Here is a 16,118-nt window from a genome sequence, read left to right on the forward strand (position 1 = left end):
GTTGGAATAGGACCTTGCAACAACAGCAGCATTTTCAGCAGTATTACAGGCATCTTGAGGCAGCATGACTTTTTGAGAAGGAGGCACAAGTCACAGAAAGGAGGTCCTCCATACCCAACTCAAATCCACCAGCCCATCCTCAGGCATCTTTGGGGAAGCAGCACATTTGACTTCTCTCTCAAGGCCAGCTATACAATCACCAGTGATCATCCTGCTATTTCCCCACCATTTGGGAACAGATTGTTCCACTTCCCCAATGGTTGGGAACCAATGGTTGGGAAGAAGAATAGGTAAACTTCAGTCTGATGGCAGCGTCCCCTCTCCCCCCAGTTTTTAATTAAGTAGTTTTGGGATTTCATTTGAACCAGATAACGTATCTGCTTGTTTTTCCCCTAAAGTTACACTCAAATAAAAATGAAGAGCACCTTCATACTTTGGATGCAAGGCAATCACTGGCCTTCTCTCTGGACAGGACTAAGTCCTTTAGTTTATCTCCTCAGCTCTTTGTCTCTTTTGCGGACAAAATGAAAGGTTGGGTAGTTTCAGCACAAACAATTTCCAGATGGATTATTTGCTTCATCACCCTTCTGCTACAGAGACTGTTGGCCCATTCAATAAGGACTCAAACTACCTCAATGGTATTTTTTGGGATGTCCCATATTATTGGACATTTGTAGAACGTTGGTCCTTTGCGCCTCCCTCTGTTCATCATTGCACTATCACAACTTCTTCAGGATTTGATGCAAACCTTGGGAAAGCAATCCTACAGTCACTTTTTAAATAGACTCCAAGTTCCATCTCCTAACAGTACTGCTTGTGAGTCAACTGAGTGGAATACACTTGAGTGTGCAACCACTCGAAGAAAAAAATATTGCATCTTTGATACGTTGTTCACATGTGTATACCATTACCTGTCCTCTATCACCTCTGCCTTTGTGTCTTGAGACATATTTCATTTCAAAGGAACTGAGGATGTTCAGAGTGATGTCACCCTTACGTAGCCTCAGGAGGAGCAACAAGAGGTACAAGGTGCGTGTACCACCCCGTCAGGTATAGCTACAGAAAAATCTCTGATTCTGGCATGCTGGGTGTGCACACATCTTAGTGAAATACACATGTGAATCACATCTCGAATAGCAACAGTTAAAATGCAGATAAGTAACCATTTCCCCCACTCCTTTCCCATCGGTGTATGTTCTGGTTAAATTGTGTCGTTGAAAGTTTTCATGGAAGAAGTGTGGTTTAAATAAGATACAGAAAGTGAGTTCTGAGCATCAGGGTGTCATGGAAGAAGGAGCAAGGGCAAGTGACTAAAGGAATCAAAATAACCATTTGGAAGCGAGACTTGGGAACTGCTTAGGTAACAGGAGTTGGGAGTAGTGGGAAATGAGTATAGAGGTCTAGGCAGAGGAATGCACAGCCTTGCAGTTGAAGATGGAATGTTTGAACATGATGTGGAAGGACAGGGGAAGCCAGTGAAGAAATATGAGGAAGAGTGTGACTTAGAGCAAATTGCAAGTAAGATGGTTTTACAAGTATCATTTTGTATAGTCTAGGAGAGGATGAAATGAGATAGCAAAAGACCAGAATTGAAGACATTGATCTTTGCATGGATGGGGATTTTAATTTCAAAATGAAGAGGGAAGGGAACTTTTAGTGAAGCCTTATGGATGAAGGCTTTGGTATTAGCCTGGCTATGTATGGCAGAGGAGGAGATCAATCACATGACATTGAGGTTGTGATCCTGGGCAAAGGAGAAATTGATGATGTCTGTCAGTTTATGGAAAAAACCCAGAAGAGAGGGAAAATGAGATATTCAAAGTTCTGTTTTTGTTATGTTTAGTTTGAGATGGTGGCTACGTATCCAGGAGATGATGTGAAAAAGCCATTCAGAGATGCAAGACACAAACAACAGAAAAAGAAACAAAAAGGTTGGAGGTAGCAAGAGAAATTTGAGAGTTGTCATCTTAAAGATTGTAACTAAAACTGGGGGAAATGGATGAAATCACTTAATGCGAAAGTATAGAGAGAAAAGGATAATAAGGCATTTGGAGGAGAACAGAACCCTGAAGAACTCTGATGGAACAGGAAAAGGAGGAAGCAAAATGAATGATTCATGAGATAGGAATAGAACTAGGAGAGTGCAGAATTGTAAAAATCAAGGGAGTGGAGCAAGTGGAAAAGGATGGTAGTAGTCATCTGAGGTGAAAGTGGTTAATGCTTTGAGGAGGACAACTCTAGTAATGATGGCCTTAAGGTTGACTAGCAGGAAGTTATTAGTGACATGAGTTAAAGCAGTTTCATTGACATGAAGAGGTGGAAACTGGATTACAGGGTATTCAGAAGAGAGTTATAGCAGAGAAAGTCAAGGAAATTGGTGGACATCATCAAGGAGCTTAGAGCCAAAGGGAGATGGGCAGTAGAAGGATAAGTGGGTCAAAGGGATTTTAGGATAAGGTATGTTAGAGCATATTTAAAGGCCAAAGGAAAAGAATCAAGGTGGTGGAGAGAGAGATTTAAATCTGGTTTCATTAACCATGATAAAGTGAATATGTAAGGTCAGTAGTTTGCCTAGAATCACTATAAAGATTCAGATGTTGTTTGATGGGAACAGATAATTTCCCTCTGTATGCTCTTGCAAGGGGGGTGCGGGAAGCAGTTTTTAAATTTCTAGTATATGTACTTTGCCTGGACACTGGTGGACACATACAGGAACGTGGCCTAGTGATCTACTAAGGCCTGCATCACCATTCAGGATTAACCCTTCCTGTCAATATACCCATGGGCGTATTAGGGCAGTGGGGTGGCACAAATTGGACACATGGGGGTTTCAGTTTAAATCCTTCTGTGATCTGTCAGCTTGTCTATCAGAGAGCATGCATTGACATGCAAGCCTCCATGACAAGAGTACCAATTGTGCACTTTACATCACCACATTGGTGTCCAACTGACAACTATTTGGTGATGGTTTGCAGTGGGAACTACTACCCTTGCATTGTGAGCAGAGCCCTCATCCTGATAGGGTGAGACAACAACAGCATTAGTCCACTGTAAGTGTACACAAAAATCATCTATGTGGATCTATTTTTGTAGGCACATTCATGAGTTCAACTTTTTATATTAAAGCAGCCTGTGGGTTCCTCTGTTTTGGGGAGACAAGGATAGTATTTTAGGAAGTATATAAGTTAAAATGTAATTTTTAAGGTAGGTAAACTTTTGGGGCCTGGTGAGTTGACAGCATCTCTTTAAAAGACCTTGACCTTTTGTGAGGGTATGTTTACAAAGTACAAGAAAGAGAAGAAACTCACATATTTCAAAATTTGACATAAGAAAAAGTTCACCAAAACATTTACTCATCGCTTATTGTGTAAGGGAATAATTTAGAATTCTGTTTTTTTATCACTTCTCTTTAGGTAACATTTCAATAATTGCATTACCAGTTTCCAGCACCAATTCACCAGCTAAGATTTTGCCAAAAACCTTAGGACCAATAAACGTGAATGTTGGACCCCAAATGGTAAGTACTCTGGCTCTGGGTAACATTGCATTGTGTAACTTATATGGCTGACTTTCTGTTTAATTAACATAAAAAGTTTAAAGGTGAAGGTGCAAACTACCACTGCAGCTTTCTCTTCCAGTTATAAATGCTGGTGAAAACACGTAAGTGCTCCCCCCCTTGTATAAACAGGTAATGAAGTAGGAGCAGTGTTCGTGGCACTCTACCACACCATCACTCCCAGGAGAGATTCTGTATGGGCATACCTCAGCTTTCTAGAGTGAGTGGAGGCTGATTGTGCAGAAATATGCAGCTATACAAATTACATGACATTTATTCTTTAATCAAAATTGCATTGAAAAAAACATTTTTCCCCCACCAGAATGTTGCCACTACTGCTGAATATTTTTGTGTGTTACATTCCCTCCACACAAGAGGAGAGAATGTGCCTGGAATTCTGTTATGTGCCCAGAGTTTCAACTTGTTGTCATATCTGTAACAGTGCTAAAAATGATCTTATTACTGTCTGGACTAGCTAAACAGTGTACAGCACTGGTTCAGGAAGATCCATTTTGAGAACTAATTTCAGCAACAGATCAATTTCTTAATGGATAGGACAGTAGTAGTCTTGCATACATAAACTAGACATTGTAATAAACTATTGCTTGGAACACTTGATGATTTTGGCCCATATACAACAGCCATCCAAGATGTTTTACATGAATTTGTTGTAATGGTTTTTAGTTTGCAAAACTAACAGTCTCCAGTGAAAACCACAAGCACTATAGCTAGTCTTCCCAACTTCATTGTCCAGTGTACAGTGCCTTGCATTTGATATTACCTAAAAGCCCTAGCTCCTAAAGTAATGCAAGCATTTTGGAATTGGTATTTCAGGAGTTCCTGGAAAGACTGGTATAGTGAGCTTTGTAAGACGTGCACTATAATGATATGCTAGAATGGTTTTACCAAAAACTGAGTTACTATATGGGTGCAATAAATGATTGCAAAGAACGAGAGAGAGAGAGAGAGAACCACCAGGTTCATATAATCACTGCCCTCCAAACACACTCCCATTGTGCGCACATCATGGGGGTTTTTTTGTTTTTGTTTTTTGTAAAAATGGAACCTGTAATCCACCACTTTTGGTCTCTGGTTTAGTTCCATGAGTGATAGCAATAGTGAAAACCGTAGAGTAGACATAAATTCAGGCATTTTTACCACCCTGCCATCTCATTCATCTGAGCACATACGTTCTCTGCAGGGTTAAACAACACAGTGGTGAAAACTGAGCCTGCCTGAGTTCTGTCATGCTACAACTTTCACAAATGCTGAATTATGAATCCTGTTATTGCCAGTTCAAATGCAGCACTTGCCATAGGTAGGTGACTTTGAGCCCCTGCCTTAAAAATATGCGAGTGTGGGGTAAGAGGCTGGAAGTTACATCAGCCTCTAAGTGTAAATTCTAACAAATGTTTGGTGTAGGTTTACTTAGCAGGAGCAATCCATTTCTGCATAGTAGGGTAAACCGAACAATTAAGTATTCTTAAGAGATATTGTCAAGTTAAAAACCATACTTCTGTTTAAATTATTTTATCTTCTATTAGAAGGAGCACCTGAGATTACTGTAGCGGAAAGATATTGGATAGAAAATGATTGGTCATTATTCTGACAGTTTTAGACTTCACTGAGACTGTTCAGATAAACACATAAGTTAAGTTAAACACATAAGGCCTGATCCTACAAACTTACCTACTTTATGCATATGAGAGTTCTTTGTGTAGAGATAATTTAAATATAAATCTTTAATATAGGCAGCTCTTCTTTTTTTTTTTTTTTTTTTTTTTTTGAGTTTTTCCTCACAGTAACAGGATAGAGATCTATTTGCAGGGGGATTCCTTTGGAATACTCCCCATCTATTTTAGCCGATGCAAATTGCCCAGTGGTCCAGTTTTGGGTAGCAAGGTCATCTATGAATCTGTATTACCAGTTAACAGTCAAATATAACTCGTCAACCTATGAACACACTGTTACTAAAGTTTATATGACATCTCTCTTCACTGACCTCTTATTTTAGAAAAAAATAAAAAAGAGAGACTATTAGTTTGTCATCAATTACACTTGATCAGTAGGGGTTTTAATTTGACAGTAGGTTGGATCTTTGTCTATCTCTGCCTCTTCCTGCTTTTAGGAAGAAGAGCATGCACCCAATCATACAGAGCACACATTTATGACATCAGCAGTAAATTTAGTGGGCAGGGCCAGGACAAGCTGTTGGAAATAGAAGACTGGCTGCTGTTACTGCTTCCACAAAATCAGACTCAGGGCTTGTCTACATTTGAAACGCTACAGGGATTTTCCCAAAAAGTCTCTTTCTTATAGACCGACAAAGGGAATGGTGAGCATACCCTTATTTTTTTGTCAACTGGTTAGGCCTACTTTCTGATACACCAATTTTGATTGACTGGTTTCTGGTTCCACACTTTTCCTATTTACCAAGCATGGTCTTTGAGTTATATCAGTAAGCCTTTTTGTTTGGACTAACTCAGTCTTTCTATTCTTCTTTCATACCTTTTCCCAGCAACATTTGTTGCTATAGGTTATTGTCACATCTTGTGAACTTTCATGTATTTTTTACAGTTGAGCCTCACAATTAGAGGAAATTTATAGACCCAGTTATCACAAATACCCATGACTATGGTGTCCAAGCTCATTCCAGCACCTTAGCAACATGACTGTCATCTTCACATGTGTAATGTGTAGTTCTTTTCTCTCTTCCACCCCTCAGGGGAAAACTGAGTGTAGATTTTTTAAAACTTAATTGAAAAAATTAAAATATTCTATGTTTTTACTAGTAAAGGCCAGATTGAAGACGTGCACCTGGTGTTTTGAATGGAAGTTGGTGTTATTTGTGGTGCTTTTTAGATCCTATGGGAATTCATAGACTCATAGGGTTAGAAGGGACCGCAAGAGTCATCTAGTCATCCCAACATCCCACAATCTTAAACAGGCCCCTAAGAAAGCTATGTCTTTTGCATAAATGAGCTTTACTTTTGCAGTAGACAGCTCTGTTGTGTCCAAGAAGTGGAGTTGTTGACTATAGCTCATGTTCCAAAGCCCTAGGTGATCTCTGAAGGTATCTAGGTCCCAGAACATTAAATACCTTGAAGGCAAGGCCCAAGACCTTGAATTTGATGTAATATTCTATGCAGAGCCAGTGTAGTGAATGGAAGCTTGTGAAATGTGCTTGTGAAAGCCTATGTTGCTACAGAGACATGCTGCTGATATTGTATTAATTGCAGTTTCCTGAAGGCTAGTGGTTTCATGCCTCACTAGATTGCATTGCTATACTCCAGATGTGACATGACAAAGACGTGTATTACTGAAGCCAAGTCATTGTCCACCAGGATGGGATGCGGTGCCCTAGCCAACTGTATGTGATAGAAAGCATTGCTTGCAGTTGCTGTTATGTAAGAGCTTATGTGAGGAATCCAAAAGTGCTCTTAAACTATGGTCTGGCTTGACCAATTGTGGGTATATGTCTTCAAGCAAAGGACAAAGGACACTGTGCCATGGCTAAAAACTCCTCAGAGACTTTTCCTGTACCAACCAGCTACCTTACTTAGATTTAACTTCAATTACAGTTTTTCATCCATGAGGTGTTCTCAGCCAAAGAACTGGCCTACCTTGGTGTGACTGGTATGCTGGTGTATGTTGGGAATGATAGACAGAGCTCTGTGTCATTTGCCTATTTTTGACATTTGAGCTTATGATGTCTTGCCTGTTCTCCTAGTGGTTGCATGTTAAATAAGACAGAGGGAAACTGATCCTTTTGGGATTCCACACACGAGGGGGCCTGAGAGAGGAAGTTTTGTTTCCTATCATAACTTGCCTCCCTCCAAGAAGGACTCAAACTGTTTCAGTGAATTCCCTTGGATCCTTGCCTCCTCTGTCAAGCTGAACAGCACTATCTCATGATTCACTGTTCACAATACTGCAGTGGTCCAGGAGTGTGAGCATGGATGTCTGCGCCCCCGCCTCCTCCCTCCCCTCAGTGCCACTGATTTTTTTTTCTCCATATCTTGGCCTGAATATGTTGTCACTTTTGGCTCCTTTATACATGTAGAAGGAAGCATGCACTAACAACCAATTCCTTGTTACAAAAGAAGAAAATAAAAAAAATTAAAATATCTTTCATCAAATTCACAATCCTTAAGAGTTTTTTTTGTTTGTTTGTTTCATAAAAATTTTTCATAACAAACGAAATCTGAAGGGATTCAGGTTCCAACCCCCAATTCAAGCCACTTTGCAACTGTAGATATTGTAATATGATTTTCCATTTTTCAACATGAGAACTTTCTTTTTTTATTTGTGAGTTTGCTTACACTGGCTGTTAATTATCTGGTCAAATCTGCATTTGCTTAATTACTCTCACAGTCTAACGTTACTGTGCCTATGGTTGTAGGAGATTATATTTCAGAAAATTATTCTAATTGTGTGTGAGTACATTTATTTCTAAAGTACAAATCACAATAGGTGATTGCTTCAAGAAGTGAGCCCTTCCTTTGAATGGATATTGAGCAAAACAGCAAATCTTGTTTTTAATAGTCTTTCAAAAGTGTATTTAATAAGTTTAAAGATAAAGATTTTGCATACTATTGAATTAATACTTTGTACTTACATGGTGCTTTTCATTCATAATCTCAAAGCACTTTACAAACATTCATTAAACTTTTCAATACCTCTCTTATGTAGCTGGCATTAGATTCATTTTATAGACAATTTATATTTGCTTCAGATTCCTTTTGGACCTCTTTATACAGGGGAAATTGTCAAGAATTTCTTACCACTGCTAATGCTGGCTGAGTTTCATTATTGTTGGCAGCTGACAGCTTGTCTACACTAAGGATCCCTACATTGCTATTGCTATTTTCGTATTTATGAAAATGGCCAATTAAGTCTAAAGGAGGCTCTGGAGCTCACTTAGTTTTAACTTAGCAGCTGAAAACTACTGTATTTTTTTCTCCTCCGAATACTTCCTGTTTTCCAAATCTGTTTAGACTATTGTGTCCACTTTTCCCAATTTTTCTAATGTTATTACTTCTTTTTTTAAAAAATTCTAACAAAATTCTGCTACCACTTCATCTTTATATGTAGTTTCTGTTCTCTAATTATTGTTTTTACTTCTGAGATTTTTCTCAGCCTTTTTCATCAGAAAAATATGTTCTTTTTTAAAATAAGTGGGGTTACATGGTTTGTGAATCAGTGCAGAATTTTGCAGTTTCAATAGCTCTTTTCAATCATTTAAATCTTGAGTTTCTTAATTTTTGTTGTTCTTGGTTTATGTCCATCATTTTTGTAATAGAGACAAGGTTTGTGAGGTAATATCTTTTATTGGACCAACTTCTGTTGGTGAGAGAAACAAACTTTCGAGCTACACAGAGCTCTTCATCAGGTCTGGGAAAGGTACTCAGGGTGTCACAGCTAAATAGAAGATCAAACAGATAGTTTAGCATAAATAGTAAACATATGCTAAGGGACTACTGAAGGTGAAGTGGCCTGTTAACATCCTTGTAGTCATATGACAAAAAAGGAGAGTTAGTGGGTTACAGATTGTTTTAATAAGCCATAAATCCAGTGTCTTTATTAAGATCATGATTTCTGGTGTCTAGCAAAATTATGAACTTAAGCTCCCCGGCTCGTCTTTTGAAAGTGCTGTGCAAGTTTCCTTTGAAGATGAGGACTGATAGATCAGATATAGAATGATCACTTTGTGAAAAGTGTTCACCCACAGGTGATGTGGTGTTAGTCTCTTACCATTTTCCTGGTTGAGTTCATTCGAGAGCATAGTGATTGTTTTCAATCACTGTGACATTACTCAGGGTATAATCTGGACTGATGAACATCTGTTTCCCCTCAGTTCTCCAACCTAGGATGTCTCTTGCACTGCTTTGCTGTGAGAGTTACCACTTCTGGTCTGCTCACACAGAGCCTCCAGCACGTAAGTTACTCCCAGTTATGTTAGATGAGTGCTATAGCCAGCCACTCATGAATTACATTGTAGAGCAACACCAGCAAATTCCCAGTCCCAGATGGAAACGTACATTTTCTACTAACCAGATCTCTCCTGTACAGTACAAGCTCATATAAAATACGTCATTTTATTAATAGAAAATGATATGCACAAACCCTGTTATCCCAAATGGAATTTCCCAAACACTTCATTCCAAACACACTAGTTTATATAAAACAACAAAACAAGTCTTAGCTACAAAAGATAGATTTTAAGTGAATACAAGTAATGTGGCATAAAAGTCAGAATTGGTTACAAGAAACTAAAAGTAAAATGCAACTAAAGCCTAACTTAATAAGCTAAGTGAATTCAAAGCAAAGGTCTCTCTCACCACGTTCTTGCAGTCTTACTGGCTTATTCTTTCAGGGTATATCTACAGTGCCGGAGCTGCACAGATCGATGCAGCGGGATTGATTGAGCAGACAGTGGAGACCCACTCAATTGATCCCAGAAGTGTTCGCCAGCTGACGCAGTAAATCCACCCCCCCCAAAAAAGAGTAAGGCTGCGTCAACCGGAGGATGTCTCCGGTTGACACAGTGCAGTGGAGATGCCGCAGTAAGGGAGCGTTAGTAAGTTGACGGGAGATACACAAGCTACAGTACATCGATGGCAGCCGGCAGTATCGACCAGGCCTCAGTCAGGGTCCCTTCCCCAGTCCAGTGCAGCTTCCTTTGTTCCTCAAGTGCAGTCGATGCCATGGGTAGAAAGAAAAGGAGGAATAATTTGGGGCATCTCCTCTCTCCTCTTATAGTTCTTGTTCTTCTTTGAGAATCATCTCCAGCTGAAGCTCAGGAAACAGAAAGTCTTTGTGGATGTGAGCCCTCAACTGTTTCTTTGTGAAGAAGTAGATTTTCACCCACATTCTTTTTTCTGCCAAAAAATGACCATTTAGCCAGGTGATGGTCCGTTTGATTTTGCTGATACCTGGCTGAAGCATTGGTTAGCCTTTTGTGTCTGGGGAACTGGTTTGTGGCTGCTCCCCTCCAGACTTGGAACATGTCTAGTAATACCGTATAGAGGAATCCTATAAGTTTGCATGCAGTGTTGCTAAACATATTTTAACAAAACAATAATGACCAGCAAATTATGAGTTCTCAAATGATACCTCACAGGGCATATTTTGTACAAAATTTAGCATACTTCTGTAAAAGGGGGTGAACCTAATATTACTACAATATTATAGAATTTTGTTTGCTTTTTCCAAACTATTTTGCTGTACTAAAGTGTTTCACCAGCTTGGTTTCTTGCAATGTAGAGCAAATAGGGATGTGCCCCTTTTCTTCTGCCCGAATTACTTTATTTCCTTAGATTGAAATTTATAAACTACTTGTGACTTACTTTTACGCTCTCCTCCTCCATGACATAAAACAAGGTATTTGCTTGCCCCTATACCTATCAGCAAGTGTTGCAACCTTACTGCAGGTACCTTTTTCCAGATTATTTGTGTATAACATGGGTCTTACATGTAATATTTCAACATGTGGTATTGCTAGTTGACTTCACTCAAAAATAACCTTTGCCTTAGGCAAGCTTCTTACCCTTTCTTCAGTAACCTATCTACTGACATGGTAACTCAATTTTTTGTGTCATTTCATAAAACATAAATCCACAGTTAAATCTCTCTAGCTTTTTGTCACAATGAAAAATTCAAGCAAGCTTGAAGAGGAGGTTACGGTCTACCTTGTTAACTCTTCTGTATTTTTATGAGACTTTTTAAAAGCAAAATTTAATGTTAACCTTTGTGATTCTGCTCCCACACTTTTAATAAAAATATCCCCCCCCCCCCCTTTTTGGGGGGAGATGGGTGATCAGGGAGATATTTCTTCTGCAAACTGAAACATCTATTCCCTTGAGAGTAATTATCTTCTACCGTCTTCAGTAACATGCTTAGTCAAGCACAGCACAGAGCTAACTAAAATTAGCCAAAAAAGCAACAGTTTACACGTAAAGATATTGATGATAATAAAGAAAAACCTGTATGATGAAGCTATTTCTTTAAGCAGAATTTTCTTATAAACAGAACAGATGCAGAACTTAGTTTTAACTGAACGTATGCTAAGAAAAAAGTAAATACATCAGTTCACGTCATGGAGAAAAGCCATTAAAAGAACCTTTTAGCAGCAAATGGATACTGTTGAGATAAAATCATAAATTTAGCAAATGTTTCCCTATATGCTGTAGTAGTAACATCTTCCATAATTAAGAAAAAACAGAATATTCATATTTTGTTGTAATTTACATCATTATGGAACTTAGTATTAGTCTCAGCATGGACAGTGATGAGGGCCCTATAAATATCGGCATAGCAAAGCAACACTAATTTGTTTTACATCTCTGTCTGTCTTAAGGCAAAATTTCTTAAGGTGCCTCAGAGACTAAGGCACCTAACTCCCACTGAATTTCAGTGAGACTTACTCTCCAGAATGTCTAAGGGCTTGTCTACACTGGGCCTTATGCTGGCAAGACTTCTGTTCCTCAGGGGTGTGAATAAAACATCCTGTTGAGCAAAATAAAGTTTTGTTGGCTTAAGCGCTAGTGTAGACAGCGCTATTTCAGTGGGAGAGTTCTCTCACCAACATAGCTACTGCCGCTTGTTTAGGCTGTTTTATAATGTTGGTGGGAGAGAAAAACAATTTTGATGGAAAATTTTCCACCCGTCAGCATTCCCCTGGTCCCAACCCTTGCTGACTTACAACTGAGATCGGGCACACTGGAAGGTTTTCCGGAATGACTAACTTCACTGGGTCCAAAATTTCACTCCAGTGGGTCCATCATGATTAACCAGTAATGATCTGGTCTCCTGCCAACATAATGTAGCTACACTAGCACTGATGCTTGCAAAATTATGTTACTCAGCGGGGTGTTTTTTTTCAGACCTCTGATTGATAAAAGTTTTGCCAATATAAATGCCATTGTAGACAAGTCCTTAGTCACTTCTGAAAATGGGATTTAGGAACTTTTGCAAATTTTACCCACAATCTATAAGAGGCAAGAAATAAAATGTTGCAGAGTCTGGGTTACAAATACTTTAGGGATATAATTTATTTTATTTGGAGGTTGTTGGGGGTTTTGGGTCTGTTTTGGGGTTTTTGGGGGGGAGGAGGGAAAATCGGCAGGGATTGGTTCTTGGCCCTTTATTATTTAATATTTTTATCAAAGACCTGGAAGAAAAACAAAAAATCATTACTGATAAAATTTGTAGATTACACAGATATTGTGGGGAATGGTAAATAATGAAGAGCACACATCAGTGATAGAGAGCCATATAGATCGCTTGGTAAATTCGGTGCAAAAGAACAATAGGAGTTTAATACAACCCAAATAGAGTTTAGAGTAATTGAGTTTAAACCCAGAAGGGACCAGCAGATTATCTAGTCTGATCTCCTATATATCACAGGCCACCACCGACACACCAAACCCAACAAATGAAATTAGACCAAGTATTACAGCCCTTAGGAGACAAGGCATAGGACGAACCAAGATGCCCCACTGCCACGTGCAATGTCAGGGAGTTAAGTGAGAGATACCCAGGTGATCTGGCAAGTGACCTGCACCGAGACTGTTCAGAGGGGGCAAAAAACCCCAGGATCACTACCAATCTACTTACAGCAATCAGTTAGACCCTTAGCATGTGAGCAAGAACCAGCCAGCCAAGTACCCAAGAAAGAGAATGTTGAGTACTACCTGAGTGCACCGGCCCACCCTTCCTCCTATCTCCACATGTGGTCATTTCTGATGCTTCATAGAAAGGAGAGAGAAAAATACCCCAAACCACACCACCACCTACAATATGTTAGGGTGAGGTGGAAAAATCCCTTTCTGGATCCTGCAGGTGATTAGCTGAAGCCCTGAAGCATGAGATTTTAGGGACATGTAAAGATACACATCTGGGAACAAAAAATGTAGGGTATACTTACTAGATCAGGGACTCTATCCTGGGATGCAGTGACTCTGAAAAAGACCTGAAAAGTCATGGTGGATTATCAGCTAATGTAAATTCCAAATGCAGTGCTTTGATCAAAAGGTCTAATATAATCCTTGAATGTATAAACAGAGGAATATAGAATAGGATAGTAGGGAAGTCATATTACCTCTATGTTTGGCACTTGCAATCACTACTGGAATATTGTGGTTTATTCTAGTAGCCATAATTCAAGGAGGACATCGATAAATTGGAGAGGGTTCAGGAAAAAGCCATGAGTGTGATTAAAGGATTGGAAAACATGCTAAAATCTACAATCTACAAGTACCTACATGGAGAACAAAATTTTGATAATGGCTCTTCAGTCTAGCAGCCAAAGGTATAACGAGATCCTGTGGCTGAAAGTTAAAGCTGTACAAATTCAGATGGGAAATAAGGTAAACAGTGAGGGTGATTAACCATTGAAACAATTTACCAGGGACTGTGGTGGATTCTCCATCACTAGCAATTTTTAAGTCAAGACTGGATGTTTTTCTAAAAGATATGCTGCAGTTCAAACAGGAAGTATGTCAGGGAAGTCCTATGGCTTGTGTTATACATATATAATCAAAATAATCCCTTCTTGCTTTTAACTATGACAAGTTTTCTCCTGGCCTTTGAAACTTTTTTTTAAACAAAACCTGAACCAAATCTAATTGAGTGTCCCTTTTAAAATTAGTAATAAAAATGTTAGATCCTGAAGCAAAAGATGGAAACAAGCACAGAAAGGTGCAAGCTAGGTCAGCCACCATTAAGTGGCCCAGTTAAATCTTCTGGGCTCAACTAAACATGCTGAGGCAATACAGTCTGATGTGACAGTTATCATATCAGCTTGGAGCCTTGCCAGGAGGAGGACTTAGGTAAGCCTAAGGAGGAGAGGAAAGAAGAAGCTTGCTTTGGCCTCTTGCAGCAGATATCCATCTCTACTGTGACTTCTTGCTCTTTCTCTGCCCTCTCTACTCAGTTCTGAGAGAAGTGCCCCTTAATAGTATGGAGCATGCACAGATACCCACTGCCTATAACTTTCAGCTGGCTATAGACTTTCCTTGAGCGGTGCTTCTCCTGGAGCTGAAGAGAGATATGATGAAAGTCCTTTTGGAGAACCAAGCTGTCATAAAAGTAGAGAGTTGGATGACTCTTAACATACAGCAAGGGTTCTCAAACTTTTTTGCTGGGACCCCCCTTTGAAAATATTTGAGGCTGTGACGACCTCCCCCCCCCCCCCAAAAAAAAGTGATGACCTCCCACATGTCATGCCACCCTTATCAGCATGCATGGAGACTGACAGCTCGCGACTCCTCCCCCCTTCTCCCCTCCGCCATAATAACCTCCCGATTCCTTGAGGGGTCAGGACCCTCAGTGTGAGAACTGAATACAGCATCCAGAACCCAGACTGTTTGCTGGCTGCCTTAGGCAGAAAGCTTAGGCTAACGCCTGCTCGCTCTCTGCCCCGCTCAGTGCCCCAGATTGTAATTGATGTTTATCCTAGCCAGGAGGCTTGGGTTAAAAACTGCTCCCTGTCTGCTCCAGCCGAAAGGCTAAAGCTAAAGACTTCTTACTGGGCTCAGTCACCAACAGACGTTGGTCCAATAAAAGATATTACCTCATTCACCTTGTCTCTAGTGTCCTTGATTATGGCAGTTTGGAGCTTTGAGGGAGTACAATGTAATGTCAGGCTTAAAAACCTGACTAGATTCCATTTGTAATGGCAAGGTTAAACAGTCTGTTAATCAGTTTGGGGCCCAGCTATTTTTGTAGTGGTACTTTTTAAAATAATGCATTTTGTAACCTGTTTTATTGTCTGTTTACTCTAGAGGGCACTAGAGTAAAAGAAGTAAAGGCCATAATGACTAAGGGTAAGACTTTGTCACTGAAGTCAGGATTCAGCAACCTCCAAAGACCTCCATAAAATTGTCCTTTTCAGCTTCCACCCTGTGACTTGGGGCAGCGGGGCGGAAGCTGTCAGCTTCCAAGGGCTGTGGAGCTCTCAGGTGGTCCCGCAGCTCTTGGAGCAGCAGTTCTCAGTGGCTGCAGGGATCCCGAGCTCCAAGCTGCCAGGAGGGGCTCTGTTGCTATCAGCCCAGGCAGGTGACGGGGACCCCGCAGCTCAGAGCCTCCATAGCAGCAGCAATCCCATGGCTCCAACCCACTACCTGTCTGCTATCAGCTGGAGTGGGTGTCCGGGGCCTCCAGCTCTGAGCCACCACAAGTGGTGAGCTTAGCTGCTGTGGAGGGAGCCCGGTACTCCAATTTGGGACCCCACAGCTCCCTGCCAGTGCAGGTGGCAGGGGGAACCCGGAACTCCCAGATGCCACGGGCAGCAGAGGGAGCCCAGAGCTCTGAGATGGGAACCTGCAGCTCTCAGGCACCATGGGCAGGGAGGGGACCCCACAGCTCCCTGCCACAGGTGACAGGGGGAGCCTGGGCCCCCACGGGCGGTCGGGGGACCCCGTGGCTCCAAGACATCGGAGATGAGCCCGGAGCTTGGCCCATCCTGGCAGATCTTAGATGGGAGCCCCCGCAGCACCTGGGGGGCAGGTGACCCATACAGTGGAGCTCTGAGCCTCCAGAGCAAGGGTGCTGGAGTCCA

General features: G+C 40.7%; 1 protein-coding gene across 6 annotated transcripts in view; it reads left to right on the forward strand.

The window, feature by feature from the left end:
- The window catches only part of TFDP2 (transcription factor Dp-2), a 149,216-nt gene that overhangs the window by 81,900 nt on the left and 51,198 nt on the right, over positions 1-16,118 (forward strand). For 5 of the 6 annotated variants that reach the window (XM_067540912.1, XM_067540980.1, XM_067541071.1 and 2 more), the window contains one exon: positions 3,414-3,517. In XM_067540912.1, the coding sequence (XP_067397013.1) occupies positions 3,414-3,517 (104 nt within the window). Of the gene's footprint in view, positions 1-1,914; positions 1,939-3,413; positions 3,518-16,118 lie in introns of those variants that run through there. The other variant, XM_067541243.1, reaches the window with a different exon arrangement.

Source organism: Emydura macquarii, unplaced genomic scaffold (genome assembly GCF_026122565.2).
Source record: "Emydura macquarii macquarii isolate MOO-44397 ecotype Brisbane River unplaced genomic scaffold, CSIRO-AGI_Emac_v2 contig_18, whole genome shotgun sequence".
Lineage (NCBI taxonomy): Eukaryota > Metazoa > Chordata > Testudines > Chelidae > Emydura > Emydura macquarii.